This window comes from Falco peregrinus, chromosome 4, assembly GCF_023634155.1.
Source record: "Falco peregrinus isolate bFalPer1 chromosome 4, bFalPer1.pri, whole genome shotgun sequence".
NCBI classification, from domain to species: domain Eukaryota; kingdom Metazoa; phylum Chordata; class Aves; order Falconiformes; family Falconidae; genus Falco; species Falco peregrinus.
In genome coordinates, this window is record NC_073724.1 from 51,675,550 (window position 1) to 51,692,849 (window position 17,300).

The following is a 17,300-nucleotide window of genomic DNA, read 5'->3' on the forward strand; positions in this document are numbered from 1 at the left end:
TGAAAAGTAGCTCATTTGCTAAAGCTGCTGGAGGGATGAGTTGGCTGAAGGGGAAGCAGCAGCCGAGAAGGAATTTATTAATGGAAGGAAGAGTGAAAAACAGAATGAAGCTCAGGATGGTCTTACAGAACATTCGTAGAAAAAGTACATAAAAGTAAGAAAAAACCAGATCTCATACAGCTTCTTCATTTAAATGTTGCTGCTGAATGTACAGCATGTAGGACAAACTGGTGCTTGACTTAATTATAGAAAACTAATAGCGGCTGTACTTTAGCAGGGTTTACAAGTAATGACTTCCTGACTTGCATTATCTCTGTATTATATCACCATACACAACTTAGCTTAATATATTTTCCAGCAGATAAAGCACATCAAGTCAAGGAATCCCAAAGCTTTTATTTTAATTTACCACAAACATATTAAAAGTAAGCCACCATTCGTTATTCTTGTCAGTTCTTTATTGGTTTTCATCCTAAAGACTAGCACATTTACAGCATACATGGATTGGATGAACTAGAATATATAAAAGAGTAGCCATATGTTTATGATATATTAATACTGCCCAAAACCAAATAAATAAAAATATTTCAATGCACAAAGCTTGGCAGATACAGTCGTGTTGGGACAAAACAGTGTTGTATTATACAATAATTTTACATGTATAAACGAAACAAAAGGCAACTGTGCTGTAGGTACTTTCACAGAACATACACAGAACATACTTGGCAACAGTTTTCTTTTTTTACCTTTGTATGTTTTATAATTTAAAAAATGTACTCAAAAAAGAACATTAGACAGAACTTCATTTTACAGTAATCCTTAAATTTGCCTCTCCTGTGCAACAGAAAAGCTTACTTCACCCTTGTGAAGCATCCTATGTGGATTTCAAGTTTCACAGTTTTTCTTTTTTGATGAACTGCTCGAGATCTTCCTGTTCATTACGCCCTTTAAGCAAGCCCATCGGTGTACATGTACTGACAATGGCGTATATATAAAATGTTAGCTGGACAACAATGTTTCACATGTAAGCATACTGAAATCGGAATATTTTAAACAAAGTAATGCAGTACTTGAGACTGGTAGTCCACCACTTTAAAAAGGTGAGCAAAAAACATGCACATACATACAAAATTCAGCAACCTTTTCTGAATACATTGGTATACAAAATAAAGAAAGGATCGCTAAGCTCTAGAGTAGATCAAATGATTGTTGGCCACAGTCTACGAAAGTGGCACTGCTAATTGTTACAATAGACCTCTTGTTATTTTCTTTTGAAGCTGAACATTGGAAGATTTTTAGTGTAACAACACAGGACTTAAAATATAATTAACTATGTTTGAAATATACAAAATAAAATTATCAACTCATAAAAACTAAGGGATATAAAGAGTATAGTTTATAAAAAAATAAAATATAGCATTTAATAATGGGCCAGGGACTGAAGGTTGAGCAGAACTAATGAAGTAACATGTCTAAAGAGATCCCGTTGAAAATTTTTTCACCATATATTTGTTTACTTATTAGCAAAAAATAAAACAAAAGCAACACTTATTAATTGACAAACAGGGTTTGTGAAATTTCCAAGGGACTGTTCTACTGTAGATGATCTGTTCAGACCTGGGATAGGTACTAAAACACACTGATTTTGCACAGAATTCAGTGTTTTGTTATCCTAGAGAAACTGAAAGAACGGTGACAACCCAGTTCAGCAGAACTCTCTGACTTGGCTTTGTGACATGCTGCTCAGTGTTAAACTGCAAAAAGCAAAATGCAAAAACTGCTAGACCTGTAACCCCCAAACCTACATGGGAGCAGAATGAACATGACTGATTGATAGAGCAGTGACAGCACAGACAAACATCAGTGAGAGGGAGAAAGAAATCAGAAACCAGCCATATACTTACCTGGCTGTTGCTACTCTCACAAGAATAAATGGGCAGATTTTTCTATTCTAAAAATTACATCCTTAGAAACCAAGAAGGAAAAGGCATAGCGTGCTAAACGAAGCTAGCTAGAGATGCCTTAATCCTGTTAAAATTTGGAAATGAATGCTTAGCTGCTTTTTAAAAAGTTATCTCAGCTTCAAAGGCGTTCTTTGGGAGATTATTTCTGAGATCTGTTGAACATTTTTTATCAAATGCTATCAAACTGATTGCCTTAGTCATAAGCTAGAACGCATCTGTGGTTCTCATGCAGTAGCACATGAGCAGTTCCTTTCTACCAACACAGGGCATCGCTGCTTTCCTCTGAAATACCCTGAAAACAGTCATACTCCCGCCCTGCCCCCCCCCCCCCCCCCCCCCCCAGGTTCTGAACATCTGTCCAGGTAAAATGCAAAGGTAAACAAAAACTAGTTTTGATTTTGGAGGAGCACAGACATGCTGGGCACTTTGAACATTTTTGTATTGATGTATAAAATAAAAAAAAATGTTAAACATGAATCAAAAAAACCTTAACTTCCCCCAGATACTAATGCTTACAATCCAGAAGTGATATAAAAAGCCATGGGTAAAAATGTGTTCATTAATATACAATACCATGGAACATAAGGGACATGTCACGTGCAACATCAGCAACTTGCTTATTGCACTTGCCTTATAGTGGGGAAGGGCAGGGGGAACTGTTGCTGGCATTAATTATTAAGCATCATTATGTTTCTGAAACACATTTTAAAATGAGTTAAGATGTGTGCCCAAGTCCTTATCTGCCAAAGACGACAGGCGTTTTGTTTGATTTGAACAGAACTAGAAACTAGATCTTCACACGCCTGGCCTTTTATGTACTGTTAATTTCATATATGAAGACGGCATCCTATACACAGTAACACGATTTATACTCCTGGCTTTTATTGTGCTGATTTTTGTTTTTAAAGTTAAACTTCTGTTTCTTGATTGTAACAATGCATTCTACAGTTATTAGACTATCTAGGATCCAATCCCTTTTTATTTAAAACTTCTAGAGTTTTACTCTCGTTTTTAAAAAGTTTATGAAAAGCTCAATCTCAAGTCAACTCAGTATAAAAAGATGTTATGTGAAACAGCTGCCTCAATGCCGTTCCTAGAGTTCTTGCCCATCCAGGAGGTACCTAGCTATTTGCATATAGGTAATTATTAAGTAGCACAATATCTGGTCACCTTACATACAGTGAAGGCTATTTAAATGGGCAGAGAGTCATCACACTATTCTCAAGCTAAGGTGTCAATAATTGTTACTATAGATTCCAATTCTGTAAGTAACATGCTCTGTATAACCTAGCGGAACGTAGAAAAAGGTTATTTATCTCTTCTGGATGACGAAATCATATTATTCTAGAGTGTATCCACATGTTTTAATGGAACAGCAATTAAAGGACATAGTAAGCTTATGTTTCAACTTTTCCATAAGTTCCTTCTGGAGGCCTGTAATACTTTGGGAAAGCCTTCAGTTGCAGGGAATTAAACGCATACTTGCGACATCCAACATTCTTCATTGTATTTTCTCGCCGACAACCCTCACTGGGGAAAAAAAACAAGCACAAAAAAATGACAGCAGTAAAAAGGAAAAAAAAAAAAAAGACTTAAACTAAGATGAAATGAACTGGTTATTTTATAGCATTAAAAAAAAGTTGGTTATATTTAATGAGCGTTTAATTAATTTGCCACTGCAAATATTAAAAATGATGACTCATCATACAATGCCAGTAAGAAGCACACAGAATGGACACATGCTATGTCTGATTGCTAGTTTTGCATTTCTAAAAAGCAGCAGCGGATCTACTGAAAAGTTCTTTCACGACGGTTTCATGTATTTCAGGGTACACTGTTGTGGAGTTCACATGCCGCTTCATTGCACAAGGGATCCCAAGAAATTGCTTAAAAGCAGTTCTGCTAATTTATCAATATATTAAGCTGAAAAAGAAAAACTGCTGATCTCTCAATAAGAGCTTTAAAGTAATTTTTTTGTTCCCTGTATGTCAGTATTATCAGTACTTACTTAGAGATTAGAGCTGATACAAAAATAATCACTTTCCAGTTATCTCTGCATGCATAAATTGACTCGAAAACCAACATAGTCTAAAAAAAAGTCTTAATCATGAAATAGCAGCTTTGTGTGGGGGCAGAAAAGACTGGCTGTGTTGACAGTCATCACCTCAATGAAACAAAGCTGTGCAGAACGTAATTTTTACCCCATGTTTTGGTGCACCTGCCCCACATTACAAAGAGGTTCTGTGCTAATAAAAAACTACTCCAGTTATAAGGCTTCTTTACACTTGTAAATCTACTTCGGAGTTCCTTTGATTATATCCAAAAACATACATACAAAGAGGAAGCACTATCTGTTAAATATCTATCATAAATCAACTTAGGCTTTTCTTTCCCTGACAGAGAACTGAAACCTGAACAATGAATACCAGAACTTCATGGCAGACCGTACAGTACACCATCTTATGGTGGAAATGTCATGTTATTCCTGTTTTGGAGATGGCCACGGCATCTGCCAGGTAAACTGTGGTCATCTGATTCAAAAGGAGGGTTTGGATTCTGGTTCAGTTTGAGAGCTCTCTTGTTTTTACTGACCTCACCGTTCTTCTAATTTTAAGTTAATTAAACTGACTGTAACTGTGTTCTGTATGTATCACCTTGTTTGACTTCATAAAATATTGTAACTTTTTGCTTTTAGAAACAGCTTAGGTAAGTTTGAAATTCCTCTCTGGAGCAGATTCTGTGCCTGCCTTTTATAGAATGGGTCATACGTGATGACACTATTTTTATGGCATTGTTTCGTGTTTTACAGAACCCCTGCTGAAAGCTGTTGCAGTCAGATAGATTCATCAAAAATTTGCACGAATTATACTTCACAGCACTAATAAAAACAGTTTAACTAACAAATATTGGGATTGCCAGATAAGCATTTTTACTCCAAAGTGAGTAATTATTTTCATAATTTATTCCACTGCATCTGCTTATTGGACACGTCCCTCTGTGACTCAGGTGGGCCACAGAGATGGTGACAAAGGTGCATTTCACACACCATTTCATGTGCCATGTTTCTTCTGCTGGAGGCAATAAGCAGCGTGCACTACAGCATTCTAAATCCCAATGCCTGAACGAAGCACAGACCAAGATAAAAAAGAAAATAAATAAAAACTTGTCCCCCAACAAATTTTAAGAAAAAAGAAAAATTACGTTGTTTTCAAAAAGCCTTGGCTTTCAGTCTAGCTGAAAAGGGTGGTCTTACTGCAAAACCCTAGTGATAGTAATGAGCAAAGCCTTCATACTTTATGTAAACAGATTAATAACCTCAGGGAGTTCAGCACAGATATGGCTAGTAAAGTTACTTTCCTATCTTGTTAGACTGAACCCAGGACACTCATCACATTGCAAGAACAAGGCTACAGTCCAACCTGACGTTCGTTTGCTTTGTAAAAGGGTACATTTTGGCACCCACAGCAAATGAACCAGTGTTAATCAGAAAGAAGGGATGATTTGGACGGAGACACAGTGGTACTAGAAATCAGCACAGGACATGGATACGCTCAATACCATCATACCATGATTTTAAATCTCATCAGCAGTAAGGATTTACCTAAATATATTGCAACTAAAAATAAACATACTTAAACATATATATTATACACACACATATATATATGTATGTCTTTTTTGGGTTTTTTTTTTCTTTCTTTTAAAAACAAAATTGGAAGAATAGCGAGGAAAAATACCAGGAGATAGTGTACTGTACAGTCTGATTTCACGAAGACACAAATATAACCACATACTTTTTTTTTTTTCAGTTAGAATATCCACCAAATCTAGGATTATATTAGGATTTTTATTCTAACTGTGTTTTTTTCTTTTTTTAAGCTTACCTCTCTCAGCAGCTTTCAAATTCTATTAACATTGATAATAAAAGCTATAGCTACCTATGGTTTTTGAGCGAGTTAGTAGAAAATAGAAATCACAGTACTAAAAGAGTTCTCAGAAGTCTAATTTTCTGTCATCTCAGGCACCAAGCAAAGTAAATCCCTTCATGAATTAGCAAATTACATTAAATGAGGTTAGGTTTTCTTGATCAGCTATTGCTATTGACAAACTCTGCCAGACCACTGCATCAACAAAACCTTTCAGTTTAAATAGGCCTCTCCAGTTTGATGTTATAAGTGATGAGCAAATTTCATCTGCAATTATTCTGCATTACTATACTAGGTAAGCTGCTTTAGTCTCACCACTTAAATAAATGTTAACTTACCGTCATTCACTTATCTCTAAGTCACTACCAGCATCATAATTTATTAAAGCTGTTCAACACTTAAAAATGGAAATAACAGTAATATTTAGTCTAGTGTAATTAAAACAAAGCCCAATGGAAAACCTCAAACCCACCTACTAAAGGAGCTAACTGATACCTGCCTCTTTCTGCCAGAAATATTAAAGGCCAGCATCTTTAACTTCTAGGATGATAATGGCCCTGTTTCAGAATAAGTTCTGTAACAGAGCACCTGAAACATATCATTAGCAGGCTAACACCGATTACATCCTCTTCCTAACCACAAGTCATTTTCTTTGTGTCTTTAATACATTACAAAATGCAGATCTACAAATAGAATGAAATAATTCTGCATGCAGCAAACTGCAAGTTGTTTTCTGACTGGGTACACTAGTCTGTTAGAACATACTTAACCATGAGAAAGGAACACGACAAAGTTCTACAAACTGTTCAGTAATTTGGATATTATGCTTTGAAATGAAGGTAGAAATTAGTTTTTTTCTTTAAATAAATTTCTTACAATTTCTTATAAACCCCACCCGCATTTTTGTTTTTCCCTTCATACCTTGTAAAAATGAAAGGCAAGATTAGCATATACCTTAAATATACAAAAAGATACAAATTCTTTTCAGACAAGAGTTCCTTTCTCTGGAATACATGAAACAAGTAACACAAAACTATATTTGGTAAGAGATCTTCAGGCCGGCTAAAGTAACGAGGTAACAGGCCAATGTCAGACTATGTTACAAGCACTGAAAGCAGAACAATAAAGTTTCAATACAATTCTTTTTGATAAAATAATTTGATGTATATTTACAGTTTAGTACAATAGAAACGTAAAATTGTAAGGCATAATAATAATTCTTGGCAGACAATGCTATGACACATTCCTTTGTCCAGCAGGTACCAAGTGGCAATACACATTCAAGCACTTTTATTTATTTATTTATTTTAACTTTATCTTCACTTGCAACGTAATCTGGCCACCAGGTATGCTATGCTCAGAAACAGCCACACAATCAGTAAATTGGGGCTGAGAGCTAGTAAAGGAATAGAGTAGAGGAGGCTGGGATCTAGTCTGAAATCTCGGATGGGCACCAAGCCACTCAAGTTCTTCTGGGTGACTACCTCCCGTGTTCCAATGCTGTGAAAAGGAAGAAGGTTGGGAGGTGGGAAAATAAAACAGAAAGGAAGATGGACATGCAAATGAATGTATAAAAAGAGATGGCAACACAAGGTGGTCAAGAAAATGAAAAAACATGGAAGAAAGCACAACAAAACCAGAAGATGAAGTAAAGAAAGAGTGGGAAAACATCTCAAAAATATGTATCAGCACAATTACAGAAATAAGGAGAGGGAAAGAGAATAAAAGAGAAAAATAAGAAAGAAGTACTGTAGTCTACTGAAAATAAACACATGTAGGTTGAACACAAATGGTTTTCCATGTTCATTCTCTCAGATTACCAAGCAATAATATCCCATGCTGCTCTGCCATGCTTCCGCATGCTGCAAAGAAGTGGACCTCTGAAAAGCAAGCTGAACATGAATAACCATTGTAGTATTTGACCCTTTCAAACATCCTTCCATGTAGGCTGCAGTGAAATAATTTAACCTCTTAGCTACCTTCTTAATATCTAAACAAAAAATCCCACGCCACCCACCTATTTTTCTGCTTCAACATGAATTCCAGTGTGTATCAATACGCTTTCCAAAACGCATGTTTCTGAAGTGCCCCAATAGATGCGTGTGAAGGCAAGGCACGCTGCACCACCACACATCTCATTACGCCCCTGCTTCCTTCATGGCTTTGAGCACAGAAGGCCTGCGGTGGGCAACTCTCGGGTAATCCAAGGCTTTGTAGTGTGGTGTTTCGTTTTGGATCGCTCTTACACCCTGTGCAGGTCAACTCTTTAGTTTACAAAGCAACAACTAAATGCAAGCTGTGAGCCTGATCCTGTCAGAACACATGCACTCACTCCACCCACACAAGGTGACACGTAACCTTGCTGATCGTGTAGCAAGGGCAGGTAACCAACCGACAATGTCTTGGAAGACATCAGAGATACTCTAGAGGTGGTGAAAGAGAAAAACATCCTTCAGATGCTGGCAACACTTCAAGTGAAATGAAATTAGGTGGGCAGGGAACTAAACCAACTGTATTTCTGATCTGGATCAACACATCCAAATTGGTGATCAAAAGACACTTTCACCCCTGGTGCGTACACTGGATAAGGGTAGATTGAATCGCTGATGCCTATAAAACCCAATTAGCTTTGTAGCGGTGGGGAGGGGTGTGTGTGCATGTGTGATCAGGAGAATCAGCAAGCGGAAAACTAATGTTGACTGGCAAGTGGTGCATAAAAGCTCAACAGAATAGTCTGGAGGAAGAAAAGTGTCTTCAGATATAGATAAGGGAGTAAAACAATGGGAGAGGGAAAGAAGGAAGAAAGGCTCAAAATGACAAGATGACGTTATGAACATCACATGCCATGTCTGTACCATTAAAAATTAGTATCAAGCTACTCGATTTTACACAAAGACATATGCACAGACACATACAGTGGGAATGGAGGCAAGAGCTGGAAAGCGCTCTCCTTGTCACTGTTGGCCCACTCAGATGCTTCCACCCACGGGGTGAAAAGTCACCTTTTGGAAATACCAAATGTACCAAATGGTACAGTGCCTTAAATTAAAACATTCATCAGCAGACTACCTCCAGGAGAGGACCAGGGTAAAGAGACAAAGCAAACTCCTTGTTAATCCAGCTCACGTATGGGAATCATCTCTGTGAGGAGCAGCGGGGGCTGCCCCGTGCTGGACATGGCTGATTCCAGCCAGCTCAGGTGGACCCACCACAGGCACAGCTGTGCCCCCCAGATGCAGTGCCTTGGGGAAAGCGTGCATAAGAAAAGGCAAAACACCGCATGGCAGCAAGGAGTGATGGGAAAAGGTGTGAGAAACAGCCCTGTGAGCACCAAAGTCAGGGAAGGAGGGGAGGAGGTGCCCCAGGTGCTAGAGCAGGGATTCCCTTGCAGCCATGGAGATGACTAATGTAGAGCAGATATCCACACTGCAGCTTGTGGAGGACCCTATGGTGAAGCAGGTGAATACTTCTTGGAGGAAACTGGAGCCCACGGAGAGCCTATGCAGCAGGTTTATCCTAAAGGACTGCAGCCCATGGGAAGGACCCATGCTGGAGCGGAGGAAGAGTGCAAGGAGGAAGGAGCAGCAGAGAGGAGCCGTTACGGACTGACCGCAAACCCCTGTTCCCCATCCCCTGTGTGCTGCTCTGTGTGGGGAGGTGGCAGAGTCGGGAACGAAGGAGTGAAGTACTTGGGCCTGAGACACAAGTGGTTGTGGAGGGAAGGTGTTTTAATTTTTGTCTTTGCTCTTACCATCCAAATCTATTGGTGGTAAAGTCTTAAGTCAAGACTATTTTGCCTGTAACACTAACTCCCTGTCTTTATCTCAACCCACGAGCTTTTTCATCATATTTTCTCCCCTTGTCCTGTTAAGGAGTGGGGGAGAGCAGCTGGGTGGGCATCTGGCAGGTGGCCAAGGTCAACTCACCACAATTTTTTTCTTAAAGCAGGTCAACCAGTGAAGAAATCCAACCAAGCTTTTTATCATGGTCGTTTTATTGCAGTGGGTGGTCACATCCAAACATGACTGTCAGGGCTTTATTATGTAGTCTTTTTAGCCAGCACCATGGCAGCTAGAAGAGATCATTTCCCTCGCCCTGTTTCCAGCTGGTTTTCAACAGCTCTTCTCTGTTGGCTGAACTGCTTGTGTCACAACTTCCGAATCGGTCTAACAAAAATGAGCTGGGCTACCTGAAAGGTGCAGAAGATTTTGCTGCTCAGGCTGATTTTGACTGTAACTGGATTAGAGCATATTCACACAGACAGCTCCACTGGTGGTATCTGATAAGACAGCAATCTGGCAGGGGGAAGGAGGGCAAGGAGTCACAGGTCTAGTGGGGAGACTTGGCACTGCTGCAGATGGAAGAGGCTATGTGATCCAGTTGGACTTTGACTCTTGAGCTGCCTTTACTGGCCAGGCACTCATTTCTGCTGTAACTTGGACTTCCAGACATACCATCATGATTTTACTATTTGTAGGCTGTGAATTACTATATATTTGATTTGGGACTGGAAAAGCTGTGACTTATTTACAGAAAAGTGATTTTACTCTAATAGGGAATTTGTTTCTAAGGTGAAAGCCACAAACTTCTATCTGTGAATTTCTACAAGAACCTACAATGCCCACTAAATGTTCTCTCCTTGATGTCCATGCTCACTGAACATAATTGTCACGGATACATAATCATCACAAGACTAGGAAGGAAAGGAAGTCCCTGAGGATAAGTGAGTGGGAACTAACACCTCTGGAGACCAACATCACATGAAAGAAGAAGGTGCTTTCTTAATTTTTCAAGAACAGTGTAAGCAATAATACTTTTCTTCTCCGGAAATTTTCCAGTACAGATTAAATACTTTGAGTCTGACAACTTAATACTTCTTCCCATCCTTCCTGCTGCCCCAACTGAACCAAGCCTTCCTCTTCCAGAACAGTTACACAAATAAAAGAACCAGGTTAAAAGAAAAAGCAAGTTTTCTGAATGCCCTGGAAGTAATTTGTTACTCTTTCACTTCCTCTGTCTGTCCATCTATGTCAGGTCATCCTGTCCAGGCTGAAATGGGTTTGGGTGGAGTTGGACTCACACATACCTGCTCCGTAATCCTCTCTCTCTCTTGTTAAGCTTTGTTAATTCTGTGCCATTGCTCCTGAGCAGAATTGGCAAATAGTTTTAAAAACACAAAGAGCAATGAGATGGGAAGAAGAAAGATTGATGGGCTTGAAGAATGGTCTAATCTTAGTATTCCTTCAGGACTAGTCAGTATTTGTTCTGCACAGCCTCTCTTAGTCAAAGACTTAACAGAAGAGAAAGTCACGTCTTTCACTGTCGCAGCAAGTCCCTGATGTTGCTAGAACACACGACCTAAAGGTTTTGATTAAATTGGCCCTCTTTCAATATCACTGTGTAGGTCAACATAAAGCATTGTGTTTCTTGGGTCAATATTTTATCTGATCTTGTGTTATATTAAATTGACAGTCTGAAGGTGCAAAACAATGTTGTTATTAACCTCTGTCTCTACTGTGTTCACAACTGCATTAAAAAACCACAACAGATTTAAAGAAATTAACAAGATACCTTGTATTGTTCAGTGTTTATTCCCACTAAATAAACAACTGTGCAACAAAGTCTTTTTTTCTTTCAGATGTCCAAGTTGACAAGATGCATAATTTAATTAAAGGTATCTGACAGCCACTTAGCTCCACTTCATGTTAGTAACTTCTCCCTCACAAAGCTGTTTCAAGTTTTGTTTCTAATATCAAGGTTTAATTAGTCTCTGAATGTAGTTTTCATGTACTGTACTAACTCTGTAACAATGCTGCAAGAAGTGCTGCAAAAAAGGGAAAATTAAAAATGTCCAGTGACATCCAATTAGATGTAGATATAAAACCCAAATTGTTAGTGTAAGAGGCTGTAAGTGTTATTATGAGAGGCATTTTCGTCTAGGTAACTGAAGAGTAAGAAAGGGTCAAACAGCAAAAACATACAGAAAGGATAAGAGAATTGAACACTCTAGAGAATTTGGTGAGAAGACACACAGTACAGTACATTCAGTAAGAGTGAATGTTGAAAAACAGGACTGAACAGCATTGTTGAACTACATTGATAAAGACTAAAGCTAGATTTCTTATCCTTTCTTTTGGTATGTGACTTACGGAGTTTTCCAGCAGTGCTTGAAACAAGGCATTGAACAACAGTAAACAGATTTTCTTTTTTTTTTTCCTTTTTTTTTAGTACAGTATTTAATTCTGCAAACATCTCTGCTGCTTCAGAATACAGAACATCATTATACTGATATGACAACAGCACACTGACACGTGATGAAATTTGGTTGCTGTATTGTGAAACACTCATACTGACATTTCACCCAGTGAGCAGTGTTTCACTGCTAAAGAATACATGTGGCAAACCAGTGCAAACTGCAGGTGTCTGTGTTTCCAGGATCAAAACATAGGTCATCCCTGTGAAATCTGCCTGATCTAGAACTAAAAAGCCCAGTGACGTGACAGTTCAGGTAACCTCATTATTAAACAGCTTTCAAAGAAGCACCAGTTTCCTCTTCGGTAAGCTCAGCGTTAATCAAAACCCACGTTTCCACGTGCTTCTCTGAAAACTCCAGGTTCACTACTGAAACCTAAAGCCTGATCTGTTGCAAATCTGGTAACAACCAGCTTCAGCATACAACTCGCTAATACACGCAAGGGACGGATGAAATCTACCAGTCAGTTTTGTGGTTTTCTGACTTTATTTTACTTTTTACTTCTTTTTGATAGAAACAGAGACCACTGCTCCTCCTCAGTTTGCATGGTTCCTCATTTAGGAATAAGTGACACAGTCAAACTCTTACCTCCTCATACACTCCAGAGCCTGGGTGAAGACCTGTGGAGCCATTCCATGTTCATGCTGTAGGATCAAACACTGCTCTAGGGTGACCGACATAGCAGTCCTATCCTTCGCACTTTTACAGCTTGTAAATCGAACACCATTTAGCCTGCGGCATATCTAGAAATGGGATATACAATTCATCATGCTTTCCTCATGCATAAACTTCTGTCAGAGCATACACCTGTACTTCTCCTTAGAGACACACAAATGTTAGGTAGGACTCTGATGCCAAAAGTCATCTTTGAGAGAGCAGAACTTCATTGCATGAGCTGCAGGGAAAATACTGATGTGGAAAATACATTTTATCTCCCCATGCCTCATTCTAGAGGAATTTTAACCCGGCAGCATTTCCAAGCTATATGCCAGCAAATGAAGAAATTCAAACATATCAGAATATCAAAAATATAAAAAATCAGCTGAACTATGCAGAGATGCTTAAATTAATAAATACCTCAGCAGCTTGCCAAAGGATATCAACATTCTTATTTTTCCTTGCATGTACATTTTGTCCCAGAAATCTTAACAGTTCAGGCAGGCACGTCTGACTACGAGATCGAGGTAGACCTATAAATCAAAAAAAACCAAACTCCACTTATTTATCTGGTTTCAACACTTTTACAAAGTTACTGGAAAGTGTTCCTATATGCCTGCTGCAAACACAAGTGTGTTTTCTTGAAACTATCAAAGCTTAGAACAATTAATCCAACTCTTGATTACTTGGTACCACCACCAAAATGAATTCAAGTTTAATTAAACTCAACTAGAAATACACATTCAGGTTATTTAAAACTTCAGGTGCTCAGAATCTGATAGCAATAGAATAACAGTGAACAAAGGGAGCAAGGTTGGTATTGTATCTTGGTTTGTGTGTCACAGGTACACTTGCTTTCACACACTGTTCGGAACTGTATATAAACATGTAACTGCCTGTATTATCACTCCTCAGAGGCTACAGGATATCATGCATGTCTCCACAGAAACACTGAAGATATTTTATTTTCTGCTCACATTTTCAATTTTAAATTTGCACGCTGGCCAGTTTTAAATTACAAGAAACACTTTCTCCAACAGGACACCGCATTGCCATGGTGTGTTTAGTAATATTTCACTAAGTAGAAATAAATCAGTTGACATTTTTCAGTATTTCAGAGTGCTTTCAGTAGTCTTATGTGTTCAGTATGTTAAACATCAACTCTTAAAATATGTAGCAATATACTCAATACAATCAATGAGCAGTATTAAATAGGTGGGTTTTTTGGTTGTGTGGGTTTTTTGTTTGTTTTTTTGAAGGGGTAACTGCAGAGGACACCAACTAAAGCTGTGACTCGATAAATAAGGAGGTATACACTGTTAACAAATGTGACAAAAAGACCCCCACATGGCTGATTACGGAGTTTTATTTTTGGACCACATATCTTCTCACAGCAAATAGTATGTTAGACTAATGTGATCTCATTCTGTGACAAGGTGACCTGCTTCATGGATGAGGGAAAGGCTGTGGATGTTGTTTACCTGGACTTTAGTCAAGCCTTTGACACTGTTTCCCACAGCATTCTCCTGGAGAAACTGGCCGCTCAGGGCTTGGATGAGCTACTCTTCACTAGGTAAAAAACTGGCTGGATGGCTGGGCCCAAAGAGTGGTGGTGAATGGAGTTAAACCCAGTTGGCCAGTTACCAGTGGTGTTCCCCAGGGCTGAGTACTGGGGGCAGTTTAATCCTGTTTAATACCTTTATCAATGATCTGGACGAGGGGATCAAGGGCACCCTCAGTAAGCTGGCAGGTGACACCAGGCTGGGCAGGAGTGTTGATCTGCTGGAGGGCAGGCAGGCTCTGCAGAGGGATCTGGACAGGCTGGATCGATGGGTCGAGGCCAACTGTGTGAGGTTCAACATGGCCAAGTGCCGGGTCCTGCCCTTGGGTCACAGCAGCCCCACGCAGCGCTACAGGCTTGGGGAAGGGGGGCTGGGAAGTGCCTGGTGGGAAAGGGCCTGGGGGTGCTGGTCAGCAGCCGGCTGGACATGAGCCAGCAGTGTGCCCAGGTGGCCAACAAGGCCAACAGTGTCCTGGCTTGTATCTGAAACGGTGTGGCCAGCAGGGCTAGGGCTACCCCCCTGTACTGGGTACAATAACCACCTGTTTTACAGTTAAATGTAAAATACCATTCTCTCTTGACATGCATTTATGCGAAAGTATGTTTCACTTTATACATCCTAAATATCACCACAGTGAAGGTAAAAAACACCCTCAGACTTCCCTTATGACAAGCACAGTCCCAGGTTTGTCCGTACAGTCTCAGCTTTTCACAGAGCATCTCTAACACACCTGCAATATTTTTTTCACACTTCTAAAAAAAACTTTTGCTTAATCTTAATAACCACAGACCATTTGTCCAAGCTGCATTGCAAAACTAGGTACAACATGTCTGCATATACCCAGGACAAACTGTGAAGGAGAAGGGTGTTTTGGCAGTGGGCAGATTTCCCCCCTTTGTGGTATTCGTTTCCTGTAGCAGGAAACAATGTAATGACAAGTAACCAGAGTAAGGAAGAAAAGGCAGGTGGACACAAGACTGTTTTGTTTTCTTTCACTGTTAAGGTGCACGTTAATGCCACCTGTCCAAAACTGCACGCCAGCCTTATCAGAACTTCAAATTACTTGAAGAGAAACTGGTATAAGGTGTGTTACTAGTAAATGAGAAACTCAAGGTCATGCCACGAGTCTTTAAAAATAGAAGAGAATAAGTATAAAGTTCAGAGTTCAAAAAACATGAAAAGGAACAAATGACAGGGCAGAAAACAGACTGCAGGATAAAAAAAGTTTCAGGAAAAAACAGCAAAAGCTAAAAGATGATTGTATCAACATAAGAGGTTTGGGAATGAGGGAAAAGACTGAAGGCAAAAAAAAGCAAGAAAAATCAAGGAGAGGAAGAAGCTTTATGGGAACTATTATTATTGAAGACTAGACAGAGACATGAAGTAATACGGAGAAAACCAGATCAAAAGTCACTTTAAATTGATTAACTTTTGGACTTTACAAGAAAGTCTGATGCTAGACTACTATATAATAAAAAATCAAAATTTTGCAGCTAAAATTTCAGAGAATTAATTATGCAGGATTATGAATGCATGGAAGACAGAAACAGCTTCTGCTCTCATCTGCATCAAAAAAAACCCAGGGTAACTGAAAGTATAATAACGTACTTTAACCGGATGAATTCTTACTATACTGTTGCATGTTGCTGCATTTGTATTTCTGCAATAAAACTGCAACTGTGGGACCCATTAAATTAGCTTACAAAAGATTTGATACTATTAATAATAAATCCATGAATTTTCACCATTGTTGCGGTCACATGTAAATAGCATTTATGCCACTGCCTCCCAAAAAAACAGTAGCAAGCAAGAAATTTTCCTATGTAACAAGTAAAATTCAAGGTCATAGCTACTGTCTCTCTTTGAGGTGCGACACTTCTCTGTTGCTGCCTGCAGATGCAACAATTATAGGAAAGTGCCAAAGGATAAGCAGAGGGAAAGTGATTTAAGTTCCTAAAAACTGGTAGTTGCTCTTTGTGCAGGTTATTGTAAGTACAGAGAACATGACCAAAAACTGCACATAAAAGTGCTGCTGCTATAACCTGTCATTTTTACACCTTCCCATCATGGCACTCTAACTGCTTGGCTGCATTACATACACCACTTAGAAAGTGATGTAAAGTACATGTAAATTAAAAAATCAGGCTGACCTTTAAACCTCTTTAATCTGCTCTACATAGTACCAAAGTATTAAAATAGACTTGCATAATTCCTTGGAGGTTACTAATGCTGGTGTACCATCAACATTTAAACAACTATCATGAAGCAAGCAAATGACAAAATCAGCCTGAATTATGCTGTTCAATCAAATTTGCCATTAATTAATTACCAAATACTTACAATCATCAGGCAAAACTTCCTTGAACTGCTCAAAATACGAATTCAACCGTACTAAGCTTTCCATGTTAATCACTTCTTGCAGTGAGGTGTCTCCAAACCTTTAAAAAGTGAAGAAGGGAACAGTTAAGCCCAAGGCAGAAGGTTTCTCCTCTTCTGTGAAAAAACTGCACTTGGCAATATGACTACCAGAAAACAATCTGAAGAGTCAGCCCGTGAAATTCCTAACAATTCAAATGCAGAGTAAAGTGTAACAGAGAAATGTTGTAGTGATTCACTACAGAAAAAGAAAATAAACAAGCGTGAGGGGGAAAGTGGGAAAGAAGGTGAAAGAAAAATCTTGTAGAAAATAGTATTTAAAATTCTTTGGCTTTTGTGTCTCTCTTTCAATATTAAATACCCATCTTGTCAATCATTTTGCCAAAATTCAAATTTTTAATAATGAATTCACTAGTTTAGTTCATAAGCTAATAATAACCATAATATCAGCAGATAAGATTGAGAACTTTTGCTTCAGATATGTAAATAAGAGATATGGATCTAGGAGTAATAAACCATGAATGTAATAAATATTGTCAACAATGCCATGATTCATCTCGCC

The 17,300-nt window shown here is 38.8% G+C and overlaps 1 protein-coding gene across 14 annotated transcripts in view; it reads right to left on the reverse strand.

The window, feature by feature from the left end:
- Nucleotides 1-376: 376 nt before the first annotated feature.
- Nucleotides 377-17,300, reverse strand: part of INPP4A (inositol polyphosphate-4-phosphatase type I A) — a 131,105-nt gene continuing 114,181 nt past the window's right edge. For all 14 annotated transcript variants that reach the window (XM_055803292.1, XM_027786549.2, XM_055803296.1 and 11 more), the window contains 4 exons: nt 16,703-16,800; nt 13,221-13,333; nt 12,732-12,886; nt 377-3,494 (listed from right to left, as the gene is read on the reverse strand). In XM_055803292.1, coding sequence (XP_055659267.1) covers nt 3,362-3,494; nt 12,732-12,886; nt 13,221-13,333; nt 16,703-16,800 — 499 coding nt within the window. In that variant the 3' untranslated portion in view covers nt 377-3,361. The remainder of the gene's footprint in view (nt 3,495-12,731; nt 12,887-13,220; nt 13,334-16,702; nt 16,801-17,300) is intronic.